General features: G+C 35.2%; 1 protein-coding gene across 1 annotated transcript in view; it reads right to left on the bottom strand.

Moving 5' to 3' along the window:
* Positions 1–327: 327 nt before the first annotated feature.
* The window catches only part of CLCA2 (chloride channel accessory 2), a 32,763-nt gene continuing 21,047 nt past the window's right edge, over positions 328–12,043 (bottom strand). The window contains 5 exon segments of the mRNA XM_023528132.1: positions 328–669; positions 671–801; positions 8,117–8,173; positions 8,176–8,295; positions 11,146–11,254. Of these exon segments, the coding sequence (XP_023383900.1) occupies positions 328–669; positions 671–801; positions 8,117–8,173; positions 8,176–8,295; positions 11,146–11,254 (759 nt within the window).

Below are 12,043 nucleotides of genomic sequence, written 5' to 3'. Positions count from 1 at the left end.
AGACTTAACCTTTTCTCTAATTGAGTCTATTTTTCCTTTTCAATAAAACGAGCTTTTCTTGACTCTTTGGTTCACTTTGACCTTGCCTTTTTTGCCTTTAAAGACATTATCTTGGAGAATAGTTTTTATTATTTTGTCCATAGCCTGAGTTTAAGGGTTTTCTAGTTTCCCCCCAAAACAAGTGTTATAAAACATTTTGTCATGTAATTTACCATGTAAAAATCTGATCTGAATTATGCAAAAATTCAAAGCATTTTTAACAGCTTTGATGTTAATTTGTTTTTATTGCTATGTTTTTGTAGAGTGCAAAGGGCATGGGTACTATATCTAAGAAGGAAGGTACTCTCTGCATTCGTTCATAGTCATTTTGTTCCATTCTCTTTTTTTGTCTGCTCCCTTTTTCCTGTTTAAAATACAGTGTGTTACAACTATAGTGAGGCAAATGATTCCTATCAAATCCATTGCTGTTAAAACTCCTTTCAATATAAGACAATCTCTGGCAAGTATAGGAATAGAATTTGGGGGAATAAACAGCGATGCCTGGATGATGTTAGATACTGGAGATTTTAAAGAGTTCCTATCTATGGTTCTTATTGCCACATAAATCCTGTGGCTGTCTTGTGTCTCTCCACCAGGTTGATATTCAGGTTCATTTATGAAGAGCTTTAAGTGAGAATGTAAATATCTCCTTGGTGCCAGCTTATTGAGGATTTAGCTTTGATATATTCACTAATATGGCATTGTTAAAGTCATCTTGAATATTCTGTAAACTTTTACTCATTCTTATTTCATAGCTGTTAGCTGAAATTAAAAAATATAAATGGGAAGGTTAGTCACTTTAAGTAAGTTTTCTAATTTATTATAAATGATTATTGAGAATAGCAACAAAAAATTAAAATACCTAGAAATAAATCTAACAAGAAATATGCACATGAACAAAACTTTAATACACTACATAAGAACTCATATTAAAACCTAAACAATAGGAAAGACATGGTTTTTTTGAATAGTAAAATTCAGCATAATAAAGATATTTCTTTATTGTATAAATTTTATGTGATTTTATTAATAATACCTCTAGTTTTGACTTAACAAGCTTATTGTAAAGTTTAAATGGAAAATCATCAAGATTGGCCATAAAAAGTCTAAAAAATAGCAACATAGAAGGACTAACCCTATCGGATATAAAAACACTGTTTTAATGACTAAAAAATTGCAGTACTGGCACATGAATAAACATGTCAAAAATAGGCCAAAATACATTCAGGAATTTAGCATATAATAGAAATAGAATTCAAATTAATGGGGTAAAATACAAATTTCTTGATAATGGTGTTGTGACAATTAGGTAAAAAGCTGGAAAAAATAAAATTCATACTACATATCTATTTTTTTAGGATAAACTTCAAAGTGATAAAAATGTTTATGTAAAAAATAAAAATATTAAGTATTTAGTAGGAGACAATGGATGAATTCCAGTATAATCTTAAAGTGGGAAAGGTTTTTCTAATCAAGATTCAAAATTCAGAAGCCATAAACGAAAAGATTGATGAATTTGAAAAATGTCTACCTGGGGAAAAAACCTCCAAAGCAAAATATAAACATAAATATTAAGTGGCAAAACTATTTGTAACTTAAATCAAAGGTAAAGTTTAGTTATGTTAATACCTGATGGCTTCTCTTATACTAACTCTCTAGCAGGTTATAGATATAAACTCTGAAGAAAGAAAAAAAAAAACATTGACGCACTGGACTCAAAGAAAAAACCATGCAGAAAACTGGAGGAGATATAACCCTTGAAAGAAGAGAACCAGACAGGGAATGATTTATATTTATTTAGCTATTCTTCTGAGTGCACTTACCACTCTGGTATACATAGCAATGATACAAAAAGCCACTATCTTATTAGTCTGAGAAGTCAGAGGACTAAGTGTGGGTTTCCCAGAATGGTTGAAAATCGAAGGAGCCAGAGAGGGACAGACCTAAGATATGTGTATTAACTTCTATTAAATCATTCAAAGACCTCTGAGTTATGCATGTTTGGGTGAAACATCAGGAGCTGAAGGACAAAACAACAGTTAGAAGGCTGAAAATTGAACAGTTTTATGCTAATTCCCACCACAGAGGAGAATAGAGTTAGGAGTATGAGTCTTGCTACGTTAGAGGAGCTTGACAAATACCTAGAGATGTCCCTTAAAACACTGAAAAAGTCGCATCTTAGAAAAAAAGATTGTGTCTCCAAATTAAGAGATATTCCCAAGGATTAAGAGCAAAACCAAAATAGACAAATCCTAGCCAAAAGTAAAATCAAGCCTCCTCAAATTCGAGGTGATCCAAGGTATCTACTCGAAACATTTCAAACTCTTTAGGGAAATATAACAGATTCCAGAGTGTGTAATTTGCTACCACATGTCCAATATATAATTTAAAAAATTGCTAGCCATGTAAAGAAACAGACAATGTGATACATGGTCAAGAAAATATCAGCAAATATAAAAGTCACAAATAACTGAGATTTGAAATTAATAGTCAAGGACTATAAAACAGCCATGATGGGTATGTTGTAGGTCTACAGGAAAAGTTGGATATAGTGAATGAAGAGATGGAAAATTTGAGGGGAGATGTGGAAACTTTTAAAAATAAGAAATGGAAATCCTAGAACTGGAAAAAACTAAATGAAAAAATTCATTTGAGAAGATTAAGATCAAATTGGACACAACAGAAACAGTAATCAGTAAACTTGAAAGCAGTTTCATGAAAATCATTCAAACTGAGGCACTCAGAAAAAAGTGATAGAAAAATTAAAAATAATCTCAGTGATCTTTGAGATCCACTGATATCCATTTAGTGGGCATGTATTATAATATAACATGCTATAATATAATATAATATAATATAATATGATATGATATGATATGATATGATATGATATGATATGATATGATATGGTATAGTATAGTATAGTATAGTATAGTATAGTATAGTATAGTATAGTATAGTATAGTATAGTATAGTATAGTATAGTATAGTATAGTATAGTATAGTATAGTATAGTATAGTATAGCATAGTATAATATAATATTTATTCAGGAAGGAAAGAATTTTTAAGGATAATATTTTGAATGTTGGTTCTATAGGAACATGATGAAGATGTCACAGGAAGCAGTGTGAAAGTCAAGCTGTTAGGCAGATAGGGAAGATAGGGCTGGGGAGGAGCTCTAAGAGTGGTGCTTTTCATGGTCAGGCTCCACTCTAAAAGCCCTGCACAGGTCCCTGGCATTAGAACCTGGCCTCTCTCTGCTCTCACCTACACTGGTCTCGACAGCCTTTTAATACATGTAGCTCCCACAGTCTGAACCATAAAAATGGCTTTTTGACCATTTTGTGCCTCTTTTCTTTACAGGATTATATGTTCTTGGAAAACAATGACCATCTTAAATTATATCTATATAGTGTTTGGCATTGTGCTGGGCACATAGTAGTTGGCTAGTAAATAATATATTCTCACTTTAATTTTTGGAAAAAGCATAAAGGAAATTAACTTTATGGCAGGGATACATATCATGCTTGGTACTCAATTTTAACAATTATTTACCCCAGACTTTTAATAAAAACCAAGTAACCCATTTCCATAATGCCTAGTCCATATACATGTGACCCTTAAATGATGCAGGGGTTGGGGGCACTGACCCCCGCACAGTCAAAAGCCACATATAACTGCTGACTCCTCTAAAACTTAACTATGGTATCCATAGTTTCAACAAACCATAGATCAAAAACAGTAACTGCAATGAGCAGTTGAGAAATCTCAATTAGAAAAGTGAAAATACTGTTTTTGATCCACGGTTGGTTAAATCCATAGGTGCAAAATTTGTGGATATGGAGGGTCAACTGTATTGAAAAAAATCTGTGCATAAGTGGACCCACACAGTTCAAATCTGTGTTGTTCAAAGGTCATCTGTATATTTCCACACATAATGATGACCTGGTAATGTTTTGTTTATTCCATGTCATTGGTCATCTTTTCTAGGATATTGTGTAAGGTGAAAAGCTGGTACCTGGATATATACTAATATGTTTATGCATATGTGAGATGTTTATTTTATTGCTAACAAGGTTTTTAAGAATATGTAGTCACATTTTAATAATTGTAAAGCCAGAGACATACACCCGTTGCTTCTCTGGCCATAGCAGTGAAGAAAACACCTTCCTAGACAACAATTTGTGAAAAAAAAGAGGTAATGAAAGCACGTTCTTGAGTTAAAAGGGTACCTTCTTGCTAGTTGATCTACTCATGGCTACTTGGTCTACTTGTGGCTAGTTGGCCAATTTTACCATTGCTGAGCGATCTCAGCAACTTAATACACATCCAACTATTCCTCCCACAGATCTTTTTTGGTCTGAAGTTTTTATAGTATAACAAGTTTGATCTGCTTCAATCATTTTGCTCATCAGTGAGGTCTCTCTAGTAGAGTAAAGGTCTCTCTATTCCCTTCTAATGCCCTTTATGACATCAATTCTATCGTGAAATCCCATTTGGTTCTATACAGTCTTTTCAAGCCATAAATAACCACTAATTCCACACATTGACTTTCTTTCTACTCTTTCTATACATAGTGGTATAGATGAAACTACTGGGGCTCTTGAAAAAGAATGGTTCCCAGTAGTAATGGGAGTCTGAGCTTCAGTTTGCCTCTTTTAGCACACTACTGTGCTTCTGAAGCAGTGGAGGAAAAGGGAAAATACTAGGTAGCAGGCACCACTCTTATCTTCAAATAGAGATGGGAAGGAGTGTTTGTGGCTTCTTACTCCAAATAAGAAGGTGGAGAAGTCTCTAACAATGCAAACCCAGGAGTCCAGGAAACTCACTGGGCATACTTTCTCTTCCCTTGCTGATTTCATATGTGTTTTCTCATTTCTTCTATACAATGCCTTACGAAGGAGGTAGTTTTAGTCCTGTTTTCCATATAAGAAAACTGAGGCGAATAGAATTTAAGCAACCTGCCAAAGATCACAAAGCTGAATTAAAGCCAGAGTAGGAATCATTTTTTTCCTGATATCTAAGTTACAGCTATCTCCACTCTACAAGGGCCATATTCCATCCCACAGTTTTAATTGTTTCACATCTCCAACCTTTTTTCTTTACTACATTTTTAGAATAACTGAGTTTATTTATTCAACAATTCACTCATCCATCCATTCATTCAATAACTCTTTCGAGGTCATATGCTGCGCCAGTAATCATGGACAAAGCAGTATACCTCATGGAATTTATAGTCATATTAATAGACATATATTTACAAATTGTGATTAACATAGGAAGGGAAAAAGGACAGGGTTCTATGAAAGAAGATAACACAGGTACATAATTTAGTATTATCAGGGAAGTTATGTTTAAAAGTTTCCTAAAATATGCCTACAAGTCAGCCCGGTAAAGAGTAGAGGTCAGAATATCACAGGCAGAGGAAAGAGGTTGTGTAAAAACTCTGAGGTGTGGAAGAGCTTTGCAAGTTAGAAAAACTTAATTAAAGCAAGGAGGAGAGCAGTTTGAGATGAGACAGGAGAGAAGTTCTTGCTGGCCATTGTAGTGGTTTCAGAGTTTAATCTTACAGACTGTGGGGAAGCAGGGCACTGACGTGATCACATTTGCTCTTTAACAGGTCATTCTGGCTGCTCTCAGTGGAGAATGAATTCAAGCCCAGTAAGCAATGAGGCCATTGAGACAGCCATTGCAACAGTTCAGATGAGAAAAGATGGCAGCTTGGGCTGGGTGACAGCAGTGGAGAGGAGGCAAGAAGCTGGCAGTTCGAGATGTATTTGGCGATAAAATCAGCAAAAGCTGATGGCAAATTTGAACAAGGAATGGTGAAGAGAAAAACCTGATGAACAACAACAAAAATAGCTCCCAAGTTTTAAAATGAGCAACTGGGAGGAGAAGTTGGCTAAAGTGAAGGAGACTAAAAATTTGTTACATGGTTTGTGATTCCCGTAAAACATCCAATTGAAAATGTCAAGGAGCCAGTTAGATATGGATTTTTAGCTCAAAAAGAGGTTTTAGTTGGATTTAATAATTTTGAAGTTATGAATTTGGAAGTTATAGTCATGTAAATATTAATAAAGCCATGTGATTGAGATTACCTAATAAGAATTTCAACTGTAATGATAAATTGCATTGATTGAGTGCCTGGCTCACTATGTGCAAGGCACTTTTCTAAGTACCTCATGTGTATTTAATTCTCCCAGCAATGCTATGAAGAGGGTACAATTATTACCCCTATTTTTATAGATGATACAGAAGCTAAGTTACTAACCCCAAATCATACAGCTAGTAGATGGAGGAGCTACGTTTCCAACCCAGGCAGTGTGGCTCCAAATAGTACAGTGATAAGGTTAGCTGAGCTCTGAAAAATGGCAACAATAGAAAAGGAGAAGCTAGAAAAAGAGCCTGATCAAATATTCCGGAGCATAAGAAGTAATCAGGAGAGTGTGGTATCATAGAAACCAGGAAATGACAAAGAAGAAATCAATATGCCGTATCAGATACTGCTAATGTAAAATGAGGACTGAAATATATCCTTTGGATTTAACAGCAGGGAGGTCATTGGTGACTGGGGCCAGGGCAATTCCAATGGAGTGATTTGGATGGAAGAGTGATCTGGATGGAAGTCCAATTGCAGTGAGCAGAGTAGTAAATTGGAGGTGAGAAAGTACAGTCAGCAGGTTTAGATATATTTCAAGGAACCAGGCAATAGGGACTGGAAAGGTAGATGGTAGCTGAAGGGGGACTAACAAGAAAATATATTAATATGGTAAGTAACAAATCATGCTTGAATGCTACTCAAAGAGATCAGTAGAACAGGAACATACAAGGCAGAGTTCTCAAGGCTCCTGGATGGGCAGGCTGGATGGCATCCACAGCAAACCCAGTGAAGACACTGGCCTTTGAGGAAGAGAGGAAAGGAGTAGATGGTGCCATGTCTGGAGATTTGCTGATGTGAAACTAGAGCAGTTCCCATTTTTCAGGGAAGTGTATGCTCAAGGTCATCACCTGAAAATGAGCTGTTAACATAAATGTTATGTATAGTAGACATGACTAGGGAAAGCTTTTTCGTTCTGTGCTATCAAGAGCCTATATGAAGTACACAGATAAAAGTACGATTGAGTCACTATGCACTAGGTGCTGATATTTTCACCCTTTAAACTCATGGGTTTAAAAAAGATACTTAGACCAGACGGTAGCCTGCAAGCTCCTTGAATGGAATCTTATCCTACCTGGTATCCCAAGTTCCTAGGACAAAGTCTGTCACCAAGTAGGCCTTTAAAATATTTGATGTATAAATGAAAGGGGAAATATCTATTTAGGAATTAAGTATTTTATCTAGATACAAAATCATTAGTAATAGCTGCCAAAATACATGAAAAGTATTCATGAAGATTCTGCAGTTCTGCAAATAAAAATGCTTAGAAATGTTCTTAAAAAAAAAAAAGAAAAATAATTTTAAAAGACTATAGCATAATTCTGTTTGTTATATTTTAACCACTGCTTTCCATCAGGAACTATAATGATGTTAAAAAGATGTGTGTGTCTTTTATTTGGCACTTTTATCTTGAAGGAAGACAGAACATTTTTAGGAAGGGCTCAATTGTCTGTAATATTCAAACTCATATTTTTTTTAGGAACTTATTTCCTGTGTAGATTATTTGGGCTATTTGAGTCCTTTCAATTGCTTGCTAACTGCTATTTGCCTCTTTCTGAAACCTCTGTACAGGAAATGCAGGAGCTGGAACTGAGAAAACTCAATAAATCTCTTTATCTATTAGTAATTCTAATGAAACAGTCACAAGAAGGAAGTAAAAATATATGACTAAAATGAAAGTAGGAGAAATCTGTGGGAATTACCTTTTTGTTGTCTACAACCATGAATCTTTGAGGATTGAAAAGGTAGTCAACAAATCATTCATTGACTTAAGTATAAAGAGTTGAAATTCCATCTCTGTCACTAGCACCTCTCTTCCTCTCTATTTAATACAGATGTACATACACACACGTGCACACAAACACACACTCATCGGTGATATATACATTAAATGATGTTATTCAGATAACAGTGCTAACGATTCTTATCGTTTACTATGTAACCTGGTGTATAGATAGCATGACTTCCTGAATAGAGTAGGCTAGGGTGCTTTTGCTGGGAGTGTGATTGACAAGCACTTTCAAGCTGTATATACCATTTACAGCAAAGGAGTAAAAACACCTCTAGTAAATGCCACCTTTTTTTATAATATCAGCACCTCTCTCTCTCTATATCTAAAAATTAGTGTCAACATTTGTCATCATAGTTGATTACTAATATTTAATTAAATCATTAAAACTAAGATTTGCTCTTCTTATTCTTCCCATTTTAGTGTATGCTGTTATGGTCATAACTATTTATGATATTATCAGGTATTTAAAAATCCAATGGCTCTGTACTTTCTCCATGTGGTTCTTTAACCTATGAAAAATTATTTTTTAAAGGTGAATGAGTTGTGCCTGCTTTTGTGCAAATAGAGCATTTAATAATCACCTTTAGAGCTCTCTTTCTTGTCATTGAAAATAATACTAGTTTTTCACAGAAACCAAGCACATTTTTTAGTTTGTTTATAGTCATAAATCCTTTTGAGATAAAAGCTATTCTTTCCCCAGGAAATACATATACAGAGATATATATTCACATAATTTTAAAGGGTTTACGAACATCCTGAAGCCTGATTTAAAAAAAAAAAAGAACTCCTGATGAAAAAAACCTTTATTAGTTGATAAAATAATGTGAAATCATTTCATTTCCTCAGAGGGTATATGGAAATATTGTTCTAGATTAGAAGGAGCTCACCAATTTGGAGTTTGACAGGTTTTGGTTCCATCCACTGCGCTTTGCTTCAGGAGGCATTCTAAAGGCATGGACAGTGCTAGACTTCTCTCCTTTTGTATTGAACCTCAGAGAGCAGCTCAGCTCCAAACCAAGTGCATGACTGAATGACAGGAAGGCCTAAATTCCAAGGCAGCAGGGAGATACAGCTTAGCCCAAGTATAGATCACATTCACTGTTCAAGTGCAGATGGCCACACTGGGCAAGCAGCTTGTCTTCTTACAGTCAGTTCAGTTCTCATACCACACATGCAGCCTCGTACTGTAGCTTTGTACCATCACTAAAGTAAGTGCACTAGAGTCTCCCCTGCAGAGGCAGGGCTGCTCCTTAACATGAGAAAAGTATGAGTATATTTAATTAAAATAAAAAGTGCTAAGCAACTTATGATCATAGTAGGTTTAGAAATTGTTTTTATGTACTGGAAAGAACATAAAAAGATAGAACTTATAATTAAAACACTAAATACCACGATTTGGTATTTAGTGTTTTAATTATAAGTTCTATCTTTGTTGACAAATGATTAAGGGAAATCTCTCTATGGCACGTTTACCACTGCCACCTCTTTTAATCACTGAATCAGAAAGAAATGAGAAAGAACACTGGCTTGAGTGTCAGGGAACTTGGTTTTAAGGTCTGGCTCTGCCAGTTAGTAGCTGTGAAATAAATAATCGATATGAGCCTCAGTTTTTTCATCTGTAAAATGATAACCTCTCACAGGGTTGTTGTGATGATTTTTTGAAAGTGTGTATGAGAAAGTACATTTTAAATTATAAAAGATTCTACATGTATAAATTTTATTATTGTTTATTAATTTTATTTAGTAGATAAATACTCTTTCCAATATAAAAATAAGTAGTAGACAATACATGTGCGGTAAGTATTGGGGGGAAAACATCTAAATTTCCACTTTGTGCCTAAACAATCTTTTTTATTATCTTTTTCATTAGAGTATAAATTTAGACATCAAATAAATAAAATGGTTCCAGGGAATAAATATAAAAGATTATTGGTTATTCAAATGATCTTTCCTAAGTTAGCTATATTTGTTCTCCTGTAGACCAGGAACATTCTGCAAAGTGCATTTTTGGACCAAATACAAAAAAATGAAAGGTGTGGCCATGGATGAGCAATCATGAGAAGTTCAGTTGGATCCATCCCAAACAAAACAAGAGGACTTCTCTGGTATCCCTCTAAGGTAGACCTGAACTAAAATCCCTTAAATGAACTTCTGTTTCGCAAATGTCATACAGGCTTGCCATGGCAAAGATACTAATGGGTTGCCAAACCTAAGACTCTTGAAAAAAATTATCTTTGAAACAAGAGGGAAGGAATATGATTTTATTAGTAAATCAAACACTTGGGGTTGCTAACATAGACTTTGAGGTCCATTATCATTCTGAGAATTTAGCTTAGGAAAAAGTAGAGCAGGAAAGATAAAACGACAAAGGTTAAAAGTCAAAAAAGTTAGCCAGAAAGAGCCCAGGTGCTCCTGTTTGCCCAGCTTGCGATGTATGGTGAGAAGGCTCTGAACTGTGTGCAAAAGGAGTACTTTGAAGGGGGATTTTGTTTTGTTTTACTTTATTTTTCCAGTGGTGGGAAAATCTCTATCTTGATTCCACTAGGCTTGCTGGCTTGACCTTCTTGTGATCAAACCGCGTATGTAAAAGGCACTTGGCTAAAGAATAGTCTAGGGTCATCTCATGAATTACAAGTTCAGTTTCCAATTTTCTCTTCACAGTTGGGTTCAAGAATTAAAAATGGATTTACTGTCTTTGCATCCCCCTTCTTGGGTTTTCATTTGCTATTTTAATTGTTCATTCTGATTATTTCTGTGAATAGTAAAGCTGATAAGCCTTAGCAGAATATGGGTATGTCACAGGAATTTAGAAACTCTTTCTGCATGACCTCACTATGTGAGTGTGGCCAATGTCACTGGACAAGTGGAAGCCAAGACCTAGGTGTCAAGCAACTTTCTCCCACTATTTTGCTCACGCACAGTCCCTCTGAGGAGCCTCATGGAGACTCTTTTCTCAAGTTCACATCTGCTTTCCTGGTGCAGTGAGACCTATAGCTACTTAGCGTATCAGTGATTCTGTGAGAAATTGAGAATCTCATAAGATTGGATGAGAAAAATAATTGAATTGAAAGAATTTAAAAGATAAGCATAATATTGATACTGCAGCATCACGACAGCTCTTGAGAACATGAAAAATGACATAACATTCCACATTACCTGCTCCATCATCAAAAAGTTTCAGCGTAACAAGGTGTTCTGTCTCTGGCTCAATTGTAGCAGTTACATTTGCATAAATCATCATGGGATGGGGAAAGTGGGCTGGCTCCTTCTACAAAGGCTTCCATGATAGCAGGAGGCATGGCTGAGTGGGAGGCGTGAGAAGTCACTGTCATTTTCAAGGCTTGAAGAGAATGGTGGGTATCATTCAGTGTGTAAGTCCAGAGCCCGGACTGCAAAACAAAGGCTTTTTATTTTGTCGAATGTGAAGAAAAAAAATCAACCCTTAATTTTAAAAGCATAAATCTAAGCTCCTTGGGTTTTGTTCTTGTTTCGTTGATGTTGCATTTTCTAAATTACTACAAAAGAGTGTCAGGAATAGTAATATTGGCTAAGTGATAACTAAATTCAATATTTACATGGCTCTCAGAACATAACCCATTTATAGTGTTAGGTACCTCTTTAGGGAATTACACCCTGAATTTATTTGTGGAGAAGGGCACATCTTGATTCACATTTTAGAAGATATAGATAACAGTGTTTCAAAGCTTCAGGGTACTTTGCAACTATTAATCAGAGCCCCTTCGACCAAAGGGAGGTTCAATATTTTTATTCCTTTTATATAACAAAGAAACTTACAGCAAATTTCAGTGACCAATTATGATTTATGTGGATAACCTGGACTAAAAGTCAACAGTATCTTTCCTTCCCTCCACTCCCCACTCACCACCTCCAATGCCCAGAAATATCAAGCAACAAAACCCATATACACTACTAGGGACCAAGAAAAGGAACACTATTTTTAATAGGTCAGGATTTTACAATGTCTACGTTGAATAATTTCTAGAAATATTGCTAAATACCATTCTCTTTTGCCTAGGCTGCCTGGGGGAAAACC

This window comes from Pteropus vampyrus, unplaced genomic scaffold (genome assembly GCF_000151845.1).
Source record: "Pteropus vampyrus isolate Shadow unplaced genomic scaffold, Pvam_2.0 Scaffold22, whole genome shotgun sequence".
Classification (NCBI taxonomy): Eukaryota; Metazoa; Chordata; class Mammalia; order Chiroptera; family Pteropodidae; genus Pteropus; species Pteropus vampyrus.
This window is presented reverse-complemented; position numbering and strand designations above follow the sequence as displayed.